This window comes from Equus quagga, chromosome 1 (assembly GCF_021613505.1).
Source record: "Equus quagga isolate Etosha38 chromosome 1, UCLA_HA_Equagga_1.0, whole genome shotgun sequence".
Lineage (NCBI taxonomy): Eukaryota > Metazoa > Chordata > Mammalia > Perissodactyla > Equidae > Equus > Equus quagga.
Window position 1 is genome coordinate 170010456 of NC_060267.1, and position 25793 is coordinate 170036248.

At 36.2% G+C, this 25793-nt stretch overlaps 1 protein-coding gene across 1 annotated transcript in view; it reads left to right on the top strand.

Annotated features, from left to right (window-relative positions):
• PPP2R3A (protein phosphatase 2 regulatory subunit B''alpha) overlaps nt 1-25793 on the top strand; it is a 157873-nt gene that overhangs the window by 79025 nt on the left and 53055 nt on the right. Inside the window, exons 7-11 of the mRNA XM_046662397.1 lie at nt 10426-10500; nt 17985-18071; nt 21911-22067; nt 24777-24825; nt 25298-25387. Of these exons, the coding sequence (XP_046518353.1) occupies nt 10426-10500; nt 17985-18071; nt 21911-22067; nt 24777-24825; nt 25298-25387 (458 nt within the window). The remainder of the gene's footprint in view (nt 1-10425; nt 10501-17984; nt 18072-21910; nt 22068-24776; nt 24826-25297; nt 25388-25793) is intronic.

Consider the following 25793-nt stretch of genomic DNA (forward strand, 5'->3'; position numbering starts at 1 on the left):
TGGTAGAGAGGAACAGGGGAGAAAAAAATCAATGCACAGGAGATTTCAGTATTTCTTGAAGATAGAAAGCAGAAGCAGGCTAAGGAAATCACAGTCCAGAAGGAGGGGCTTTGTATGAGCTGCAGCAGAGAAGTGGGCTACTCTGCTCATTAGGATCCCAGAGAGGCTGTAAACGCAGGGTCAGCAGATCTGATGAGAAGTATTCGAAGTAGGGATTCATTGGAAGTTGACATACAGAACAATTGACTGGTTGACTCCTTACCTGGTTCCAAAATGTAAAGTGCAGCCTAGCGTTTACTTACCACCTAACAAAATAACCAATAAAGCATGTTAAGACAAGTTCCAACAGAGGAACATCCTAGATTGTGTCTGGCCAGTACTCTTCAAAATTGTCACGGTCATCAAAAGCAAGGAAAATCTGAGAAAGAAACTGTCACAGCCTTTTGGAGCCTAAGGAGGCTTGACAACTGAATGTAATATGAGATCCTGGAATAGAAGACAGACCTAAGGAAATGTGAATAAAGTTTGGCCTTTAATAATAGTAATAATAATGTAATAATAATTGGGTTTTGTTTTTTTTTAAGATTTTTTATTTTTCCTTTTTCTCCCCAAAGCCCCCTAGTACATAGCTGTATATTTTTCACTTGTGGGTCCTTCCAGTTGTGGCATGTGGGACGCCGCCTCAGCATGGCTTGATGAGCAGTGCCATGTCCGCACCCAGGATCCAAACCGGTGAAACCCTGGGCCGCCAAAGTGGAGCGCACAAACCTAATCATTCGGCCATGGGGCCAGCCCCCAATATTGGTTTATTAATTATAACAAATGCTAATGAAAGATGTTAATAAAGGGAAACTGGGTGCAGGGTATATAGGAACTCTCTGTCCTATCTTCTCAATTTTTATGTAAAACTGTTCTAAAAATAAAGTCTTTTTAAAAAATAATTACTATATTATGATAGATTATATAAAACAAGAACAGAATGTTATGAAAACAGAATGCCAATGCAAGAAAGAGCTATTGGAATTTCAAAATGTAAGTACCAAAATTAAAAATTTCAACATAAGGCCTGGAAACTAAAGTTAAGGATATCTCCAATGCATGCATTCACAAATGTGCACACACACAGGGGAGAGAGAAAGACAGACACACAAGAGACATAGAGGACCAATTCAAGAATTTCAACTTGAATCTGACTAACTGGAGTCTGGGAAAGAAAGAAGGGAAAAAACGGAGAGAAGGAAATCATCAAAGAAATAATACAAGATGGAGAGAACTGGAGACACTGGAGTGATATGGTGAGTTCAAAGAGCAGAGGAGGAATCCAGTGGGATTCCTTGGGATTCCTGTTTCCCTCTTTGGGAGAAACATAACATGCTTGTGTACCCAACATCTGATCAAAAACAAAACATGATCCTCCCACCCCAGCCTCTCATGCTCTCTCGAGTCACTTTCTACAGAATCAAAGAAATGATACAGAATGCAAGTCTTTGGTTGAAAGGAGCCACTGAGTGCCAAGCACAATGAATAAAAAAAGGACATACACATAGGCATGTCCTCTTGAAATTTTAGAACAACACTGATGAGGAGAAGATACTAAAAGCTTCCAGAGAGAAAAACCAGGTCACCTTTATAGGAAGAAGAATTGGGGTGGTATTAGATTCTCATTGGCAGACTGAGGAAATGGATTTGAACTCAGATTTCTATATCCTGCCAAGCTATCAATTGGATATGAGGTTAGAATAAAGACATTTAAAAACTCAGGAAGTTTATCTCCTATTTTCTTAGAGAGTTATTACTTGAATATATGCTGCAGTAAATTAAGTAAACCAAGAAAGAGGAATGCACAAGATCCAAGAAACTGGATTCAATCCAGAAAAGCAGTGAAGGGAAGTCTCAGGATGGCAACTGAAGAGCAGCCAGTCCAGAATAGAGAAGGTTGTGGGATTTCTCTGGGAAGGAGTTCTCCATAAAGGGGAGTATGGAGGGCAGGAGTGATTCCATGTAATACTTGTTACATTTAAGAACAGGGAAACTGGAGAGTATGATGAAGGCACAGCATTCTGTATCAACAAATTAAAGAAAAGCAATTAGAAACTCCAAGAAAAATTTAAAAACTATGTAAGAGAGTCATGATCTAAAGATGAAGCAGATTGAAATATGGCATGATATAAATAATGGAGAGTAGGAAAAGAAAGTCCATTTAACCTCAGTGCCTGGAACATTCTCCTTTGAATGACCCAAGGGACATTACGTTAGACCAATAAGAAATGAAGTGCATTCCTTGTATACTGGTTACCCTAGCATTCAATAGTATTTATATAGTCAAAATATTGTAAAATATTTTAGTGTATAACATCTGAAATCATCCTATGGATAAACTATACAATGTAAAAGTCAAAATATTACCAACAAAATGTGAAGGGGCAAAAAGAGGGAGAAGAAGAGAAAATAAGAGTAGGGATGCTATTATCATCATCCTATGTAAAGGGAAATTAAGCCAAGATGAATAGAGTGAGAATTAAATGTTTAAATATATTATTTGCAGTTTACAAAAATAACCAATATAAGAACTAGAAGTCATACTTCAGCAGATGACATGATTTTATATATAGAAGACCCTAAAGAATCCATGAAAAAAAATTTAGAAATAATAAATGAATAAAGTAGCAGGATGTAAAATCAACACACAAAACTTAGTTGTGTTTCTATATACTAACAACCAAGTAGCAGAAAGAGAAATTAAGAATATAATCCCATTTACAATTGCAACAAAAAGGAAAAAAGTACCTAGGAAAAAATTTAACCAAAGCAGTAAAAGACATGTACACTGAAAACTGTAAAACATTGTTGAAAGAAGTTGAAGACACAAAGAAATGGAAAGATATTCCATGCTCTTGGATTGGAAGAATTAACATGGTTAAAATGTCCATACTCCCTAAAGCAATCTACAGATTCAGTGCAATCCCTATCAAAGTTCCAGTGGCGTTTTTCACAGAAATAGAACAAAGAATCCTAAAATTTATATGGTAGAACAAAAGACCCTGAATAGTCAAAGGAATCCCGAGAACAAAGAACAAAGCTGGAGGTATCGCACTCCCTGATTTCAAAATATACTACAAAGCTACAGTAATCCTCAGCATGGTACTGGCACAAAAACAGACACACAGATCAATGCAACAAATTCGAGAACCCAGAAATAAACCCATGCATCTATGGACAGCTAATTTTTGACAAGGGAGCCAAGAACATACAATGGAGAAAGGAAAGTCTCTTCAATAAATGCTGTTTGGAAAATGGACAGCCACATGCAAAATAATGAAAGTAGACCATTGTCTTACACCATACACAAAAATTAACTCAAAATGGATTAAAGACTTGAATGTAAGACCTGAGACCATGAAACTTCTAGGTGAAAACATAGGCAGTACACTCTGCAACATCAGTCTCAGCAGCATATTTTCGAGTCCCATGTCTGACCTGGCAAGGGAAACAATCGAAAAAATAAACAAATGGAACTATATCAAATTAAAAAAACTTCTGCACAGCAAAAGAAACCATCAACAAAATGAAAAGGCAGCCTAACAATTGGGAGAAGATATTTGCAAACCATACATCAGATAAAGGGTTAATATCCAAAATATATAAAGAACTCATACATCTCAACAACAACAAAAAAACAACCCAATTAAAAAATGGACAAAAGATCTGAACAGACATTTTTCCAAAGAAGATAGACAGATAGCCAACAGGCACATGAAAAGATGTTCAACATCACTAATTATTAGGGAAATGCAAGTCAAAACTACAGTGAGATATCACCTCACGCCTGTGAGAATGGCTATAATTAACAAGACAAGAAATATCAAGTGTTGGAGAGGATGTTGAGAGAAGAGAACTCTCGTACAGTGCTGGTGGGAGTGCAAACTGGTGCAGCCACTATGGGAAACAGTACAGAGAGTCCTCAAAAAAATAAGAATAGAAGTACCATATGATCCACTATTCCACTGCTAGGTATTTATCCAAAAAACATGAAAACACGAACGTGTAAAAATATATGCACCCCTATGTTCATTGCAGCATTATTCACAATAGCCAAGACTTGGAAACAACCTAGATGCTCATCAAGGGACAAATGGATAAAGAAGATATAGTATGTATACATAATGGAATGCTACTCAGCTATAAAAAAGGATGAAATCTTGCCACTTGTGACAATGTGGATGGACCTCGAGGGTATTATGCTAAGTGAAAGAAGTCAGAGGGAGAAAATCAGATCCGTATGATCTCACTCATAAGTAAAAGACAAAAACAACAACAAACACACAGAGACAGAGTTTGGAAGGGTGGTTACCAGAGGGGAAGGAGTCAAGGAGGAGGGTGAAAGAGGTGATTAGGCACATGTGTATGGTGATGGATTATAATTAGCCTTTGGGTGGTGAACATGATGTAGTCTACACAGAAATTGAAATATAATGATGTCCACCCAAAATTTATATAATGTTACAAAGCAGTGTTACTGTAATAAATAAAATAAAAAATAACAACAACAAACAAATAACCTGATTTTAAAATGAGCAAAGGACTTGAATGGACATTTCTCCAAAGGAGATAAAATGTCTAACAAGCATATGAAAAGATGGTCACTATCACTAAATAGGCAGGGGAATGCAAATCAAGACCACAGTGAGAGATCACCTCACACCCATTAGGATGGCTTTATGGAAAAAAAAAAAAGTATTGGTGAGGATGTGGAAAAATTGGAACACTTGCACACTGTTGGTGGGAGTGTAAAATGATACAGCCACTATGGAAAATAGTATGGAGGTTCCTCAAAAAATTAAAAATAGAACTACCATATGATCGAGCAACTCCACTTCTGGCTAAATTTCCAAAAGAATTGAAAACAGAGTCTCAAAGAGATAATTGCATTCCCATGTTCATTGCAGCATTATGGACAATAGCCAAGAGGTGGAAGCAACCTAAATGTCCATCAACAGATTAAATTCATAAAGAAAATGTGATATATACATACAATGGAATATTATGCAGCCTATAAAAGAAAAAGAGAAATGCTGTCACATGCAACAACATGGATTAACCTTGAGGATATTATGCTAAATAAAATAAGCCAGTCACAAAAAGACAAATAATGCGTGATTCCGTTTATATGATGTATGTAAAGTAGTCAAACTCATAGAGATAGGCAGAAGAATGGTGGTTGCCAGGGTCTGGGGGAAGGCTGGAATAGGGGGTGGTGGTTTGGTGGGTGTAGAGTTTCAGTCATGCAGGATTAGGGAGAGGGGATCTGGGGATCCGTTTCACAACAATGTGCAAGTGGTTGACAGTATTGTACTGTACACTTGGAAGTTGTTGGGAGGATAAATTTTGTTACGTGGTTTTTTTTGGTCACAAAAAGGAAAGCTGGGTGGCTATATTAATATCAGACAAAGTAGTTTTTAGAGCAAGTAACATTGCTTGGGAATGACAAGGGGATCAGTTCATCAAGAGGAATAACAATTCTAAATATTTATGCACCCAGTAACAGTTTTTTAAAATGCATGAAGCAAAATCTGATAAAACTGCAAGGATAAATCCAGAGTTGTAGATTTCCATGTGCTGCTCTCAAAGAATAGAACAAGTAGAGAGAAGATAAATAAGGATATAGAACACATGAACACCACTATCAACTAACCTGACCAAATTGACTTCTTTTGGTTTTTTAAATTATTGTTTTAATGTTTTTTGAAAATGGAATGATGCTATATTAAGTAGTAAAAAAAATTTTAGAAAAAAATATTTTAATTTTATTTCAGATGATAAATTATATCCTGTAAGTGTAATCAGAAAGTTAATTATGTAAATTATTAAATCTTAGTTTTGTTTTGTTTTGTTTTCTGGGTTTGAGTCCTAGCTCTGCTATTTATTAGCTTTTTAGCTTGAAAATAGTCTTTTTTTTTAATTGAGGTAACATTGGTTTATAATACTATATAAATTTCAGATGTACATCATTATATTTTGATTTCTGTGTAGACTACATCATGTTCACCACCCAGAAACTAATGAACCATCCATTACCATACACATATTCCCTAGCTCCCCTTTCAACCACCCTCCTCCCCCTTTCCCCTCTGGTAACCACCAGTCTAATCTCTGTATCTATGTGTTTGTTTGTTGTTGTTGTTGTTATTACATTTTATGCCACAACAGCAGAATACACATTCCTTTAACATGTACACAAAATAGTTACCAAGATAGACTATATTCTAGATCATAGAGCAAACCTCAATAAATTTTAAATATTCAGCTCATAAAGTGTGTTCTCTGACCATAATGGAATTCAGTTAGAAATAATAACAGATATGTGAAAAATTCCCAAATATCTGATAACTAAATAACACTTCTAAGTAACCCATGGGTCAGAGAACAAATCAAAAGGAAAATTAGGAATTATTTGAACTGAATGAAAATGAAAACACAACTTTCAAAATTTGTGGGATACTGTTAAAGGTGTATGTAGTAAGTAAATTTAGCAAGGTTATGGATGCATAATCAATTTTCTTTGTATATACTAAGCAGCAGACAACTGGAAATTGAAATTTTTTAAATGCCATTTATAATACTACCCAAAAATATTAAATTCTTAGAGATAAATCTGACAAAAGATGTGCAAAACCCGTACACTGAAAACAGCAAAACATTGCTGAGAGAAATTAAAGAACATTTATATAAATGGAGAGATATGTCTTCTTTATGGGTAGGAAAACTCAATATTGTTAAGATGTCACTTCTACCTTAGCTTTGACTCAGAACCATAGTAATGTTTCACATACTCTCCGTCCAAGAAATAATGAATTAAAATCAACAAGGAAAACAACCCACTAACTGGGAAAAAATATTTGCAAGTAATACATCCAACAAAGGCTTAATATCCATAATATATAAAGAACTCACACAACTCATCAACAAAAAATTAAACAACCCGATCAAAAAATGGGCAGGAGACATGAACAGACATTTCTCCAAAGAAGATATACTGATGGCCAATAGGCACATGAAAAGATGTTCATCCTCGCTGTGCATGAGGGAAATGCAAATCAAAACTACACTAAGATATCACCTTACACCCATTAGAATGACAAAAATAACTAAAACAAATAGTAACAAATGTTGGAGAGGTTGTGGAGAAAAACGAACCCTCATACACTGCTGGTGGGAATGCAAACTGGTGCAGCCACTATGGAAAACAGTATGGAGATTCCTCAAAAATTAAAAATAGAACTACCATACGACCCAGCTATTCCACTACTGGGTATCCATCCAAAGAGCTTGAAGTCAGAAATTCCAAAAGTCCCATGCACCCCAGTGTTCATTGCAGCATTATTTACAATAGCCAAGACGTGGAAGCAACCTAAGTGCCCATCAACAGATGATTGGATAAAAAAGATGTGGTATATATATACAATGGAATACTACTCAGCCATAAAAAAAGAAGAAAATCGTCCCATTTGCAACAACATGGATGGACCTTGAGGGAATTATGTTAAGTAAAATAAGCCAGATAGAGAAGGGCAATCTCTGTATGACTCCACCCATATGAGGAATTTAAACATGTGGACAAAGAGAACAGGTTAGTGGCTACCAGGGGAAAGATGGGGTGGGGGGTGGGCACAAAGGGTGAAGGGTTGCACCTACAACACGACTGGGAGACAATAATGTACAACTGAAATTTCACAAGATTGTAACCTATCATTAACTCAATAAAAAATTTTTTTAAAAAATCAGCAAGGACCTGTGGGAAAGAAACCCAAATAGAATATAAACAGTAACAAATGAACTGAACTGTATTACAAATGAATAACATAATCACATTAAAGAGGATAAAGGAAGGAAAAGATAGAGATAACCTAAGAAACCTTGGGAAACAGTATTTTAACTGGATACTCTAAAGAGAAAAGGAGCTGTACACAAATACTGTACTGTAGTTAGTAAATTTGTTTCTCAATGGGATATGGGTTAGCAATTCTGTTAAAGTTACAAAGGAAAGGGGAAGGTTAGAATTGTGGTATTGGATTGGAATCAGAATTATCTGTATGATTACATAGTTTTTAATATATAGAGATAAATATGAAAAAAAAAGTATGTGTGTATGCATGGATTAGTATACATACATATATTCCTAGCCCTGCCTTCAAAGAGGACTCAGTAGCAATGACACCCTAGTGGTAGCACCCAGATTTGGCTTCTAAATACCATTCTCCAGTGAAAGGAACAAGAGCTACTTAGAGAAAAGGTTGATTCCAGGACTGGAGCAAGGAAAATAGAAGATGATCCTGGACCATCTTTTGATACCAGAAAATGCGCAAGTGTTCACAGAAGGATGGGGCATGTCAAGAGGACACAGGAGCCAACCTGATAGTTTCCAATGGCCAAAGCTAGCTAGATCAATTTGGGCAAAAAAAATAATGATAGTATTGGATTATAACCCATAGAATAAAATAAATACCCATGAGTCTACATTGACGTAAATTGAACAAATAAATACATGGGAGAGAAGAGACAGCTCTTCCTTACAGAAGAATTCCAGTTAATAAGTGTAGAAGGAATGAGGAAATACAAAACCACTGTTAGGTAAACACCACGGTATAAATGCCTCAGTCAAGTTCCACCAATAGCTGTTAAAATCAGTAGGCACAATTTGCAGAGAAACAGGATATTGGCAGAGTCTCAAAGCATCTCCCCCACAATATTTATCAATTATTAAAGGAAAATAATAACTTTATGTTAGCAAGCCCAGCAAGACACCACGTCAGCCACATCTATTTAAAGTTAACACCACAATATATAAGACGTACACTGACATCACATACTCATTGTATGACTGAAAGCACACAACATCACTTCTGTGGTATACCTGCTGAAAGTGTGTAATTTTAATCATGGGAAAACATCAGACAAAACCACATTGAGAGACATTCTACAGAGTAACTGACCAGAGCTCATTAAAAGTATCAAAATCATGAGGGGCTGGCCCCGTGGCCGAGTGGTTAAGTTCGCGCGCTCCACTGCAGGCGGCCCAGTGTTTCATTGGTTCGAATCCTGGGCACGGACATGGCACAGCTCATCAAACCACGCTGAGGCAGCATCCCACATGCCACAACTAAAAGGACTCACAACGAAGAATATACAACTATGTACCGGAGGGGCTTTGGGGAGAAAAAGGAAAAAATAAAATCTTTAAAAAATAAAAAAGTATCAAAATCATGAAATACGAGGAAAGACTGAGGAACTGTCACAGATTGGGAGAGACCAGTGAAACACAAGAACTAAATGCAGTGCAGGATCCTGGAACAGAAAAAGACGTTAGGGAAAAAACTGGTAAAATTTGAATAAGGTCTATAGTTTAGTATTGTACCAATGTTTATTTCCCAGTTTTGATAATTGTACTATGGTTTGCAAGTTGTTACCCTTATGGGAAGCTGGGAGAATGGCATAGGAAATCTCTCTGTAATATTTTTGTGACTTTTTTCTAAGCCTAAAATTATTTTCAAATAAAAAGTTAAAGCAATAGTAAAGGTCCATGGATTTTAGACTGTGGTGGTAGGTATATATAGCTAACTGCTCTGAGAAAACAAAGAAGAGAGGTATAATTGATGTCTGTCCATTGATGACTAGCCAATTAATAGATTACGTTGGCATTGCTGTTGCCTCTGGTTATTAAGTTGACGGTAATTATCTCTAATAGGTTCTCTAGGATCATTCAAAGGTGCTTTAAAAATCTAATTAGAAAATAAAAACAGTATTTCAAGGTTTTAATATTCTAATAGTCTTCCATAAGAACAAGATATCGGATTTGAAAATAATTAAAATCTTAAATTAGAAACAGATTTGTCCACACAATTATTTTGATGGACATTAGCTGGCTCACACAACTTAACGTAGATTTCAAACTACCTGGCTACATGGCTATTTTTTTTTTCTAAAATTTCCCGTGTCTCTAGGAGGAGAAGAAAGAATCATTCTGGTTGGCTTGTGTCTATTATCTTTTCTGTGTAAATTTCACTTAGCAACCCCTACCAAGATCTGTGGCATGAGTTTCCCTCACATGCCTTGATGTGTTAGAATTACAGTATGTACCTCTAAGACATTTGATTCACAAATCACCAAATATAGCTAAATTAACATCTTAACTTTTTATCAAAGTATACTATGCATATTGAAAAGCACACATAAGTATACTTTTGATAACATTTGAATTTAATAAAGTATTGATTAAATTTCAGTGCATTGTTCAGTATTCTAAAATAGCAAGTTAGTTCAACTGGTGACTTACTCTATAGGTGGGAAAAAATTCTGTAAGCGTTTTGGTGTTTTGTTTTTTGGGGGTTTTTTGTACGTTAATTTAGTTTTGGTTTTGTTCTTTTTCAGGATGTGGTGGATACACATCCTGGCCTCACGTTCCTGAAAGATGCTCCAGAATTCCACTCTCGCTACATTACCACGGTAGGCTGAATCTCCTTTTGTCTTAATATAAGTCCATAAGTCTCCTTTTTATCACTATCTACTATCTAGGCTTTAATATCTTTATGTAAAAGGTAACATGGGCTATAATGATTACTGTAGTGGAAGGAAGGTGCAGTAAAATTGAATTAATTATTTAAATCTGTTTTCCTTCTTAGATGTACCCAATGCTTAAGAGGTCTCTTGTATACAAAATTAAAGTAATAGACTCATTCTGTCTGGTCTTATGAGGTATACCTTTTGCTATGTCATTGATATTGATACCCAGTTGATCTTCAGCATTATACTGAAAAGAATTTTCAAGAGCTTTTCCCAGAAATGTGTCTGTAGTAACCTCAAAGTTAGAACTGGAAATGATAATGAGAAATAGCTTGCCTGTGATGAGAAAATAAATCATGTAAGAATTTAAAATAACATAATCACACACTCCCATTTTGTGAGGCATTCTCATTCCCTGTTTCTCATGCACAGCTTCATTTGATCAGTCACAGGCAGGGCTTGAATTAGCAGTAAGAGCACACAGGCCTGCAGTGCACACTGCAGCCATGTTAGGCATTCTCTGCCCTAGCTCCAGATTATCACTGGAGGAATTCCAAAGATGAGCCCCAAGGCACACCTCGCATGGACAGCCACACTCAAGTGAGACGGCCCTTGTCTTTGGCTCAGATCCCCCACTAAATGGGGCAGTCTCCTCTAAGGAAAACACTCTCATTCTTAGGGCCTTGGATTTGTTGGGTTCTGTTGAGTTGCAATGTACTACTACCATTCTTTTTCTCCTGGAGGAACTTCATTCTTTGCTTTTCTGTTGGTTCTCTTCTGTCATTTGTAAGACTTTATTTGAGCCAGAAGGTGTCACTGTCATCTAAGACTATCTCATAAGTTATTTTTGCCTGTTAATCACAACACTATACTAAATTACCTCCACTACAATCATCCTGTCCTAGTCACCCTCACTTCTCACTTGGATTACTTCTAATTGGTCTCCCTGCTTACACCCTCATTGCCCTACAGTCTAGTCTTCACAAGGCAGAGTCACCCTTTGAAAATGTAAGCCAGATCATGTCCTTCTTCTGCTCAAACCAGCCAGTGGTTTCCTATCTCACTCAGAGTAAAAGCCAAAGTCATTGCCAAGACTCTCCATAATCCACCCACACCCTCCTAGCCGCTGCTTTCTGATCTTATTTCCTGCCACCCCACCCCTTGCTCACTCTTCTTCGGCCACCCTGGCCTCCTCACTGTTCCTGGACGGACCAAACCCACTTCTGCCTCAGGTACTTTGTTCTTATTCTTTCCTCTGCCTGCAAGGCTCTTCGCACAGATGTCCACGTGACTTACTCCTTCACTTCGCCCAGATATGCGCTCAGATGTTCCTTGTTAGTGACGCCTTCCTTGATCACCCACTGCCGCCTTCACCCTTCTCCTTCTGTCCTCTCCCCCATACTCTCTATTCCTTTGTTCTGCTTTATTTTTCTTCTTCACTGTTGCATCATCTGATATTTAAATTTTTTGTTTATTGTCCATCTCCTTCTCTATAATATAAATTCCATGACAGCAGGGACTTGGTATTTTTCACTGCTGTATCTCCAATCCTTAGAATGGTGCCTGGCACATAGTAGATACATAGTAAATATTTATCGAGTGAATAAGTGAAATTATTCATGCTTAAGAATTCTACACAAGCAACCTAAGTGCTCATCAATGGATGAATGGATAAAGAAGATGTGGTGTATATGTATATACACACCCAATGGAATACTACTTAGCCATTAAAAAAGACAAAATCATGCCATTTGCAACAACAATGATGGACTTTGAGGGTATTACGCTAAGTGAAATAAGTCAGACAGAGAAAGACAATTACTGCATGGCTTTACTTATATATGGAAGATAAGCCAACAAACACATAGATATGGAGAACAGATTGGTGGTTACCGGAGGGGAAGGGAGCAGGGAGAGGTGAAAAGGGTAAAAGGGCACGTGTATATGGTGATGGATGGCAACTAGACTTTTGGTGGTGAACACGATGCAGTCTATACAGAAGTCAAAATGTAAAGACGAACACTTGAAATTTATATAATATTATAAATGAATGTGACCTCAATAAAAAAAAGAAAAAAGGAAGAATTCTACATGTTAAGTCTAGCTTCAATCACAAAGGGAATTGGGTTCTGATTATTGACTATTCTGTAACCTCAGGGCATATTAGTAGTATAATTTAGAATCTTAAGAGTTGGAAAAGATGTTAGAGATTGTCTAGTTCAACCTCCTACCAATTTAGAAAATGCTTTCTCCCGTAGAGGAACTTTCTTTTGGAATTTATTCTTAGAAAAGATGTTAAAGAACAGAATTGTAAAATAGAGATAAATTTTCTTTGTCTACACTTTCTAGTTTGGTATTTATTGAAGTATGATTCCTGGACCTGTGATGGTCTTTGGTCATCTAGTAAGTGGCCGCAGGGAGTTTTATGATTTCAGAGTGAAAAGCCATGAAACAAGTTTGTTCACATATAATTCATATTTTCCAAAAAATTCCATTATGTTAATCATTGAACAAAAACAGCTGCACCAGGGGGCCAGCGCAGTGGCATAGTGGTTAAGTTCACGCCCTCCGCTTCAGCAGCCTGGGGTTCACAGGTTTAGATCCCAGATATGAACCCTCCATACCTCTCATCAAGCCATGCTGTGGTGGTATCCCACATATAAAATAGAGGAAGAGTGGCACAGAATTTAGCTCAGGGACAATCTTCCTCACCAAAAAAAAAAAAAAAAAAAACTACATTGGTCAGTTAACAGGATACAATTAACTATCTGCTGACATATTTTCATGGTATTTGCATATTGTTACATATTTAAAATTTACACTTTGTAAATATTATACTGCTTTATCCCCAATTCACAAAAATGAATCCATTATTCAGAATTAGTCATTTAAGTGTAAAATACTTGTGATGAAATGATAATAGGGCAACTCAAAACAGCATCATAATATAAATAGTAAACAAGAATTAATTGAGAATACAGAATGTAAATCTATATCTACTGAGATAAGTGTATCTGCTGTTGTCATAATCCCATATTACCATCCAAAAAGGAAAAGGGCAAATGAAAACAATCACAAGGAATATCTGGAAACAGAATTTTATTAGACTAATTATCTGTTCTCCCCAGTGCTTTTTCTATTATGAAATTTGGTCAAATAATGGCATTAATTCATTGAAACTTTTGCATTATTTCAGAGTACAGTGAGGTTTTCTAGAACAAATACAAAATAAGCTTTCTAGTACGGAGTTAATATTTTGTCTGTAAAGGAATAAAGGTGAGCCAATTAGAGGCATCATTCTCTCCTGTGCTCATGGCAGACAGAGAAGATCACCCTGTTTCCAAGAAGCTTGCACAGAACAGCCTCAGAATTAATGACAGATCTCTCACAAAAAGCAAAATTAATTTATAATATGATCCTATGGAATGTTTTATAATCTCAGTGGCATACAGTGTAAACAATTAGTATATTTTGTTTGCATGCTAGATATTCAGATATTTCACTTTACAGTTGGGAGAAACTGCTGACAGAGTATGACTCAAATATTAGCTTATGTGTGGCATATATATGATGAAGAAAAGTTGGGCCACTTTTATTTTCTGTTCATCATAGAAAAACCTGAAAACCTATGCTACAGGAAAAGACTCTGTTTGTTTAATTATTTTGTCAGCTGTTTTTTAGAGTGGAAAGACAGAGCACCATCTATGCAAAAAAGTACATCACTACCCAAATAAGAGATTACACCTAAAGTCACTCCATAGTCTCCTTTATTTCCAGAGAAGAGTTGGCAGTCGAGAAATAAGCCCCTTGGTATTGAATGAAAATGAAAACTGGAAATACCAGCAAATTGCAGCCCTCAAGTTTGCAGTTTTGCATGCTGTGGAAAGAAATTGCCAGTGAATAAAAGACTCTGCTTATCCTAACTGGCATATGCTGACTTTCGAGGAAAGAGGTGCTCACATGAGTTTTTAAAATAAGTGATGAGATTGAAGATATTTCTTTGTGACCTCATGCCAGCAGTAAAGATATTTCTGTGGCTTGCTCAGATGGTGTCTTAGTGATTTATTCAGTGTCTTGATTGGCCTGAATCCATCACTTCAGGCGGAAATGCCAGGTCTTTAATTGTGGAGGACAAGGTATTCTTCCTAAAAAGACTAAACTTGGTAGAGACTGTTCATCACTAACAGCTTAACTCTTTCCCCTTGAGAACTTTTCCTCTTGACAGAGAAAGAAATCATTTTTATTAGATAGATTCCTTTAAAGTCCAAATTCTGCAGAACACCACGAAGAAATACTTTTCAGAGCCAAATTAACAAGAGTGGATCAGGAATCCATTCACCACTTCCTGCCAAGTGGAAGAGCCAGGCTTCCAGCACTCTGTTCATCTGCATTCAAGTCACCTACAATGAGAAAAGTCTCTTTGTAATGTGTATGTCTGCATTCGATCCACTTGTTAAAAACTGTCTGACAGAGCCACCAAACAGTGGCTTCATTCCTGGTCATCTATAATTGTGAATTAGAGATTTCCAATTCAATAGAGATAAAGAAAAAGAAAGGAAACTGACTTATGATTCAAATTGTCTATCAAGTTGACTAGAGGTCCATTGGTGAAAAATTATCAAATTTCATTCCTCTCACTGGTAGTAAATAATTGTCCTTACTTTTATTAATCTTTGAGTTTTGTTTGATATTTTTAAAATTGTTAATAATGTTTTATTTTACCTCAAAGTTGTAGACCAAAAGAAGAGGAAAAAACAACTGTAATTAATGTAGAACCAGCAGCTACATGCTCTCACCACTAGATGGTGCCCCTACCTTGATAAGCTAAAATGCTGAATCAGTAATGTGGAAACCAATCAATGTGCTGATGAAGTGGGGTCACTGAAGAAGATTTAGGCTACGGTAAAATGGAATATAGGTACATTTTTGTATAGTATTAGATAAGTAGGTTAGTAGAGACTAAAAATAGGAAATGCTTAACAATCAAAATTTGCAAATTTTTAAAATTCTGTCAAAAAGAATGAAAAAAGAAAAAAAGAATAAAATAAGCAAAAATAAATACAGGCTAAAGTTTTATAATTTTAACTGTGACAAAGTACATCCATAAATAATATAAAATATTTGAGGAGTATATAAATATAAAATTGGATGGGAAACAGACTTTAACATAAATTTATATTCAAAATCAAGAAATAGGGGCAAAAATCTAATAGTGTTCAACAAAGAAAAATTTGGTGTACTAATATGTACTGAAATTGACTAACTTGAGAGAGGGAACATGAAACTATGATAAATGGTATTAGTGTTTATTTTCATTTACATTATTTCTATGCTAAAAATCCTCCATCTTTTTTATATGGACTTCTGCCGAGCTGGTGTTAAGAATACTGTGTTGACTAAGACACATTCTCTCCCTAGAGCACTTCAGTCAGAGTCTGAGTGATTGGAGCCGGTAGAGAAATTAGAACCAGCTAGTCCCAGCTTCCCCCTAATACAGGAATCCTGTTAACTTCTGCCTAAATAATTGTGGTGAGAATAAACCTCACTACTTCACATAACCCTTTGCTTCATAGGCCTAATTTTAGGAAACTCATCCTTATATCGAAGCATTTCAGTATAAGGACATTTCTATCCAGTAGTTTTAGTTCTGCCTTCTGGTGCAACACAGAACAAGTCAGCTTTTTCTTCTACCTGATAGTCAGCCATTCAGATCATGGTCACATCTACACTCTAGTCTCACTTTTTCCTCAAGAGTAACTATTACTACACTAGTAGGATCTTTCACAATAGTTTTAAATATAATTACCCTTACCAGTTTTATGTTTTCTGCACATTTTATATGCAATCTATCTGTAAATCATAGACAACACTACTGATTTGTGTGAAATACTAATTAGAAACCTTTCTTGGGTTGGCATCCATCTGCTATTCAAAACTCTGAATAGAGTTATTCAACTAGCTATGAATCCAACCCATATGTCTCTATCACAAATATAACATGAAAATCTGTTACACAGCTTTCAAACCTCATTAATTTATCAAGCAATTTTCCAAAGAAGACATACACATGGCCAACAGGTACATGAAAAGATACTCATCATCACTAATCATCAGGGAGATGCAAATCAAAACCACAATGAGATATCACCTCACACCTGTTAGAAAGGCTATTATCAAAAAGACAAGAAATAACAAGTGTTGGTGAGGATGTGGAGTAAAGGGAACACTGCACTTTTGGTGGGAATGTAAATTGGTGCAGCCACTATGGAAAACAATATGGAAGTGCCTCAAAAAATTAAAAATAGAACTACCATGTGATAGGCACCCCCATGTTCATTGCAGCATTATTTACAATAGCCAAGATATGGAAAAAACCCAAATGTTCATCGATGGATAAATGGATAAAGAAAATGTGGTATATAAATACAATGTGATATTGTTCTGCCATAAAGAAGAATGAAATCTTGCCATTTGTGACAACATGGATAGATCTTGAGGGCTTTATGCTAAGTGAAATAAGTCAGATAGAGAAAGACAGATACTGTATGATCTCACTTATATGTGGAATCTAAAAAATAACCCAAGCTCATAGATGTGGAGAACAGATTGGTGGTTGCCAGAGTGGAGGGTTGGGAGTGGGTAAAACGGGTGAAGGTGGTCAAAAGGTACAATCTTCCAGTTATAGAATAAGTCAGTCCTGGGGATGTAATGTGCAGCAGGTGGCTGTAGTTAATAATACTGTATTGCATATTTGAAAGTTGCTAAGAAAGTAAATCTTGAAAGTTCTCATCACAAGAAAAAAATTTTGTAACAATACATGGTGATGGATGTTAAGCAGACTTATTGTGGTGATCATTTCACGGTATATACAAATATCAAATCATTCTGTTCATGCCCAAATAAGGACTTGGGATATAAATTATCCCAGATGTATTTGAGTTTCCAGAGAAAATCTGGAAGACTAGAAGTCTTCAAGTCTCCAATGAATAAGGCTATAATAACCAGAATAATGCCCACTTGAATAATACCATGTTGGCGGCCATTCTTCTGACCCATTAATTGTTAAGCCAACCTAGAATATATTTCCCACTTCATTTGCCTTCCCAAAACATCCAGCCCAAGAAACAGTACTTCAATCAGGCATCACTGTGTAAGATGAGACATAAACAAAGGAAGTGACATGTAGGCAGCTGGGAAATATAGACTTGTGAGCAGAGAATATTTTTTTTATTTTTCTTGGAATTATAGGGGCAGATGCAAACTATGGATGTAGATTTTTAAAATATAGTGTTCGTTTTTACTAGACATGAAACGACATAATCAAAAAGCCAAAACTTAGCTTTGTTCAGAGTATATTAGATGGCCTTTGATAAAGTAATAGATATCTTTAATGTTTTCATTTGGTTTTGTTTTCTTTTTGGAACCAGGTTATTCAGAGAATATTCTACACAGTCAACAGATCTTGGAGTGGAAAAATTACTTCGACAGAGATAAGAAAAAGCAACTTTTTGCAAGTATGCCTCTCATTGGAATTCATGTAGAAGGAGCAATTTAAATAATATTCTTACTTCATTTAACATGTATTTGAGTGCTTATTGTATGGAAAGCACTGTCACGCCTTTGAATTGTTAAGCATTTATCAAATACCTGGGATGTGTTGAGGGGAACAAAGATGAATAAGAAGGGATTTTTGCATCAAGGCATGCACTGTGGAGCAAAAGAGAAAAGCGCACAGACAGCCAGACCTGACTTGAAAAGTTCCACAGAAATGTGTAATTAATATGCAGAGGCAGCTTCACAGAAGGACTGGCATGTGATCTTGACCTTGGAGGATATCAGTTTACCAAGATAAAAAATTAGAAGAAAAGAGGATTCCAGATAGAGGAGGAAGCAGCATAAGCAAAGTCCCAGAAGCATAAAAGTGTCATATTCAGGAACTGCAGAACAGTCTTAAGTGGCCAAAGGCTCCATGGAGAGAGTGACCAGTGATCAGGCCCATGGGGTGAGATGGGGCTGGGTTGGGAAGGGCCTTGCAAAAGAAATAGAGGAATTTCAACTTGATCCTTTCAGCAGTCACCCTTTATCCAGCGCGTGCTGGAGAAAAGTACAAAAATTCCTTTGAAGAAAGAATGCATTCAATTATTTTATTTATTTTACCAAATGAGAGCAAAAGTATTGACCACTAGTGGGAGCCTTTCACCGAGGTAATCCTCTTGCCTGATTCTGCAAGCTTGTGTTTACCTAAAGAGAGTAGAATTGTTCATGCTTGAACGGAAATGAAATATTTTAAATGAATCATACTAAAGGAAGCTTAGGCTAATAATACAACCTTATTTACTCTTTTATTTTTTCTTATCTTCATCTGAGACAAAGTAATGAAGAGTTGGCAAAATAAGCAGACCGTGATAGATATATAAACTTTTTTTAATTCTAAAATGAACAGTAATCATCACAGTCATCATTAATTATTTATTGAATACCTGGTACCTGCTTGGGCTCCTAGTGGGTAATATGGGATGGTTTGAGATGGCAATAACTCCCTAAAAGAGGCCTTACACTTTAAGAATTATGATAATCCCTCACATTCGTGAAGCACATTAGAGTTTGTAGTTTCTGGATCATTATTATAATCCGTATTTGTGTTTACTGATGATAAAATTTGTGATAAGATTGCACAGCAAGTAAGTGGCTGAACTGGAAATAGAACTCAATGTTCTGCTTCCTCCGGCATGGTTTATTTTCCCCTTTGTTTTCTTCCCTACCCTTCTCCTCAGCCTTCCTCTTAGTACATGAAGATAAGCTCATAAAACATTCAAATAACATGAATACATCTAGAATAATAAGGAGAAGTCACTATTTGTCTCTTCACCCAGTCATTTCACTCCCTTTCCCAGAGGGAACCCATGTTATCTGTGGTTTTATTCCCTTATATATGTATACATGGAGTATATAGTTTTGTCTTCTATGGCTGCTTTTTTGGGTTTTTTTTAAATATATGAGACCATACTTTTTATTGTTAACTGTCTTTTTTTCACTTAACAGTATGTCTTGGTGTTCTTTTCCTTTCCAATCATATAAATCTATCTCATTCTTTTAACTACTACATAATCTATGGCTTGGCTATACTGTAATTAATTATGTATTCCCCTATTGATGATGTTCAAATCGTTTTCATATTTTCCCTATTAGATTGATGCAGCAGACATCCTTGTCCTTTCCTCTTGTTTGTATATAAGTAAGAATTTCTCTAGAAAAAACCTGCTGGAGGGAAAAATCCTGCATCAGGTGATACGTGTGTTTTCAGTTTGATAGCTCCTGCCAAGTTACCCTCCTCAAAGCCTGTACTGGTTCTTACTTACACTTACATACTCACCAACAGAAGGTCTCTGTCTTTTTCATTTTATGACAGTCCAGTAGGTGAAAACGTGAGCTCCCTGCCTCTCGAGTATTCTGCATTATACACGTTAAAGAGCATTTTATAAAACAACACATTATGGGCAAGTTTGGAAAACAGAAGAAAAATAATGTTTTATCACCCTAATAAAACTATCATCATTTTTTGTATGTATTCTTCTAGTCTCATTTATAGACATATTTGTTTTTTAGAATTTTACATAGTTCTTAGCATATACAGTCTTTTACCCATATTTTTCACTTACCCCATCATGGTTTTCCTTTGTTTCTATGTAGACTTTATAATTTTCACTGGCCATAGAATCTTCCATTGAGTGGATTTACCATAATTTAATAATTTACATTGTTTTCAATTTGCCAAAGCATTTTGGTTTCCCAGTAGTTAGATTTTAGAAAATTTTTTATCAATGTAATACATTATGAAATAGCCACCTTTGTCCCTTGTAATGTTTTCCACCTTGAATTCCATCTTATTTTCTAATAATATTGACATGTTTTCTTTTTGTTAAGATTTAGCTAGTACATGTTTGTTCATCTTTCTTTTTTTTTTTTTTTTAAAGATTTTATTTTTTCCTCTTTCTCCCCAAAGCCCCCCAGTACATAGTTGTATATTCTTCATTGTGGATCCTTCTAGTTGTGGCATGTGGGATGCTGCCTCAGCGTGGTCTGATGAGCAGTGCCATGTCCGCTCCCAGGATTCAAACCAATGAAACACTGGGCCACCTGCAGCGGAGCGCACGAACTTAACCACTCGGCCACGGGGCCAGCCCCTCATCTTTCTTTTTTAATCTTGCTTTTAATTTTTATTTTAGACTTATCTCATATGGACAACATATACCTAGATCTGTTTTTTGGGTTTGGTTTTTATACTCAATTGGAAAATCTTCCAATAGGGAAATTTAACTCATTTATCTTTATTGTGATTGCAGATATATGTGATCTTATTTCTGCCATCTCATTTTGTTTTTTCTATTTCCCAAGTTTCCTTATGGTTTCTTTTATCTTTGTTTTTTTAATTTAATTTTATTTTTTTTTTCCTTTTTCTCCCTAAAGTCCCCTGGTACATAGTTGTGTATTTGTAGTTGTGGGTCCTTCGAGTTGTGGCATGTGGGATGCCACCTCTGCATGGCCTGATGAGTGGTGCCATGTCCGTGCCCAGGATTCGAACTGGTGAAACCCTGGGCCGTGGAAGTGGAGTGTGTGAACTTAACCACTCAGCCACGGGGCCAGCCCAATCTTTTATCTTTCTTTCTGAATCTTTTATTTCTGAAAATGTCTTCATTTATCTGCCTACTTATATGATAATTTGGGTGATTATAAGAATTCTAGGTTCAAAATCATTGCTTCTGGTGTTTTCCCCAGGGGCACACAGTGAGTCAGGGAGACCCAGGTTTACTTCCAGTTCAGGGCCCTCCAGCTTCACCCCCTATGCCTTCTATGCCAGCCCACCATCTGTGATCAGAATGGTACACATAAGTGACCTTTACAGTAAACTTGATTTCATTACAAAACCAAAGTATATGTGGATCCCCACTCTTCATAATAGAATAGATTTCTACTCTTCAAAACTTTGAAAAGTTAAAAGCAATGTCGGTTTATGGCCATGTAATTAAGCCTGTTGTCTAACTGTTCTGTGTTTGCTAGTCTGGGGACCTCTGATGGGCTGCAATCTCCATGTGATGGTCCTTCCTTTTCCCTGCTTTTAAATCCCGCAGAGCATCTGACTCTTTGCTAAGCATATTACAGAGCTCATAAATGCTTGCAGATTGATTAGCTGATTAAAGGTAGGATGAGGCTTGACTATTAAAGTTCCTGATTTGGTACCAAAACCAAAATTTTTAATTCAATTTAAAATAAAAACCTATTAGACTGTGTAATGGCCAAAGCTGGGTTTTCATAATTTTAAAATAAATTAATCCTTCTATTTATACCATTTCAGACTCTAGCCCTTTTGGAAGAAGAGGAAGATATAAACCAAATCACAGATTACTTCTCCTATGAACATTTCTATGTTATTTATTGTAAATTCTGGGAACTAGATAGTGATCATGACCTCTACATCAGCCAGGCTGATCTCTCTCGATACAATGACCAGGGTGAGTGTTTCTATAGATGTTAAGACTTAACTATTTTGAAGAAGGCAAGAGTTATATAAATTGTCACCACTCATTATGGAGAATTCCTATTTCTTAAATTCTGTATCTAATTGAGTCCTCTTTAAACCCAAGAATTTTTAAGTGGGAATGGTTGAAGATACTAATTTTTTATTTAGAAGCCAGGTGTAAGATAAGAAATTTGGAGGTAAGTGAGCAACTAGAATCCTAGTTTTGATGAATTGATAAGTCTTTATAGTGATGTTTGTTTTCTCATGATGAATAAGATCCACACCTATGTAAAGTTTATTTGAAAGAGGATGTGTATACAGCTTTATAAATTTCCTACTTTACAGTATTTATAAACAGCAAAGGATGTAAATAATGTTTATAACTTGCCAATGTTTTCAAAGACTCATAAAAACTTACTTTTTGGAATTTAGTTCCAGAAAAGGTATTTTCTCTGCAGATGAGTTTTGTGTGCTTTCTTTTGTCAGAAAACAAAAAATTGCATATCACATGATAGTACCCTTTTGCTTCATTTTTACCAGTAGTAAACCTAGAATCTATTCTCTGCTGATTTAATATTCTTAACCAAGCACCAAGATACATTGATTCATTCTTCTCTCAAAAGATTGTCCCTGTTCTGTTCTTAGATGTGTTATCAGGCACTGTTGATTTTTTTTTTTTAAACCAGCCTTTAGCCTTTTAGATGTAACAGAGTACAGATCTTAAGTAAATACATTGAATTTCACTTCTGCTCTGTTATTTGGTTTATCTGTGACTAATAGTATGCACCTTAAGAAAAGGTTCATTCTGTATGATGTTGTTTCATTGAACTTTCCATATTTAAAAACAGAGTTCTACCTCTCAATTTCTCAGGTGCCAAGCAGGCATCAAGAGGAAATACTCAAATATACTTACGTGATAAACAAGTATCTTAGTGCCATGTCGTCCCTTCTTCAAGTAGACAGAATCTTCCTGTCACCAGACTAGCATAAAAATAGAGATATTCATAGGGGTATCAGGTCAGCTTTATTAGCTGTGCACCTTCTAATTACCAGTGGCCAGGTCATCTCTATAGCATGAGCCAGACTCCAGAGGTCATGCAAAACCCTATGGGCTCTAAAGCACCCCCTCTGGCTGACATAGCTATAATTCTTAAGTCCCAAACTATGGTATATATACACATAGCAACTCATTAGAGGCATGTTAAAGGGATAAAGTCCACAAAAGCAGGCATCTAGGCCTATATATGAAGGCCACTGAAACTCTGTATAATTGCTGACCCACTAACCTACCTGTCCTTGATGGGACAACATGATCTTCAATTTTAGGAGGCTAAACTTTCCAAATCTTAAAAAGACTTTTGAAAAGACTTTAGCTTTAGAATTAAATATCCTTGCCTTTCCTATACAGCCCTCTATTTTCCACCTAGTACAAATTATTAACCCCATAAAGCAATGCTCAGGAAAGTCTAGAGGGTCCTTATATAAGCTTTGGTATGTGCCCAGGCATGGCTGTACTGACACGTAATTCCAACATTCTTCAGCCAAACTAATTTACCTTTTTTTTTCCTTAAAGATTGGCCCTGAGCTGACATCTGTTGCCAATCTTTTTTTTTCCTCCTTCTTCTCCCCAAAACCCCCCACTACGTAGTTGTATATTCTAGTCGTAGGTCCTTCTAGTTCTGCTATGTGGGACACCGCCTCATCATGGCTTGATGAGCGGTGCTAGGTCTGCACCCAGGATCCAAATCGGCAAAACCCTGGGCCGCTGAAGCAGAGCGCACAAACTTAACCACTCAGCCACGGGGCCGGCCCCTGATTTACCTTTATAGTGACTGTACCTAACTCTGTGCAGAAGACTTTGATGCTGATATCTGCTAACTCTCTAATGACCTCATCACTGGTTCTGAGATTTTACTGTGCATGCCACTGCCTGGGGAACTTGTTAAAAGAACAGATTCCTGTCCTCACCACATCTAGGTCTAAGATCCATTGGCATGTCCTTTTTTTTTTAAACTAATGCCTTTGGTTATTTTGAACCCACAATGAGGTACAGTGTTATTGATTCTCTAGGATCTATCATCAAAAGCAACATACTATTTTAAGATATAATTGTATCTCTCTGAATAAAACTTAGTGATGGAATTTCTAAAAGTTATATGTTATATCATGTTATATCCTGGACATTCATAGAATGAGAATATAAGAACAGTATATTTATGGTATGTTTCAATATCTTTTATAAAATTCTATTTGAAAGCATTCCCCATTGCTTTATCACAGTCCCTTATATTAGGAGCCGATGATCAGCTCCCCCTTGAATTTAATGCTGGGATAAAGTTTGTCTTGTTTTAGAGGAAAAATTATCTTTTTTTATTGGGTAACAAGATCAACAAAAGTTCTATACATTTTTGTCCTAGTTAGGATGTTCAGAACTAACTTGGTGCCCAACTACATTAATACGTCCCGCTGTCAGGCACATCTGTTTACCTGTTCTTTTTCTAAATGATTGATTGATTGATAAAGCCACCTCAAATTCTTACTTTCAAAAAGTATAAATGACACATAAGTAAAAATTGCTCATATTCTCATCATGGAAGAACATTATGTTTTAGATTAAAGCTACTAAAAATAAATTTAGCAAAAGTGTTCCTTTTATGGAACATGTTTCTAACTGGCTTTGTAATTTCTTATTTACATTTAGCTTCATCGAACAGGATTATTGAGAGGATATTCTCTGGGGCAGTAACAAGGTAAGAAAAAACATCTCAGTTTAAAAATAAACTACAAATAATACTGTAACAGTCTCATTTCAGTAAGGCTTCCTACATAATTTGGCAGCACTGTAAGTCAGATAATTCCCTACAAAACATACAGTCATGACTTCATACAAGATAGTAGTAATTCTTTACTATATGGGCATTAATCCTTTATCTAAATACAGGTAACAGAATTTGATCCTTGTGATTATTTGCATTCAAATTAGAAACCAGATTTCTTTCTATGTTCATATCTACAAATGTCTTCTGGTTTCACCTTCTAGGCCTTTGAAAAGAAGATAGGCCATGGAAGGGGTTGCCCTTTGTGAGGTTTCCAGCATTCTAATTTTTTTAAATTTTAACTTAATTTCCAAAGAAAGATGTTACTTTATTTCTTAGTCTGTCATCCTACTAAATTTATCTGAGTAATTGCCCAGGAAACTTTATAACCATGTGTTTTCTTCAGGGGAAAAACGGTACAGAAAGAGGGAAGAATGAGCTATGCAGATTTTGTTTGGTTTTTGATCTCTGAGGAAGACAAAAGGAACCCCACAAGGTATGACTTCTAAGTTTCCTTTGCCAAGATGTTAAACACATAAAAAAGCTTGAAAAAGTCATGATGCATACCTAGTGAATGCCAGCTCGACCTAGGGCTACCAAGATGGATTAGACTTTGTCTCTGCCCTCTGGGACTGAATGCATAGTCACAGCATAGCAAGAGAAGTACTGTAACCCCCAAAAACAGAGGTGAAGTGACATGTGAGTTGGCCCTGATGGATAAGGGGGACTAGTAAGTATGTATATGGAATGTGGGAAAACAGCCATGCATTGCTTAACTAGGGATACGTTCTGAGAAGTGCATAAGTAGGTGATTTTGTTGTTGTGTGAACATCATAGAGTGTACTTACACAAACTTAGATGGTCTAGCCTACTACACACCAAGGCTATATGGTACTAATCTT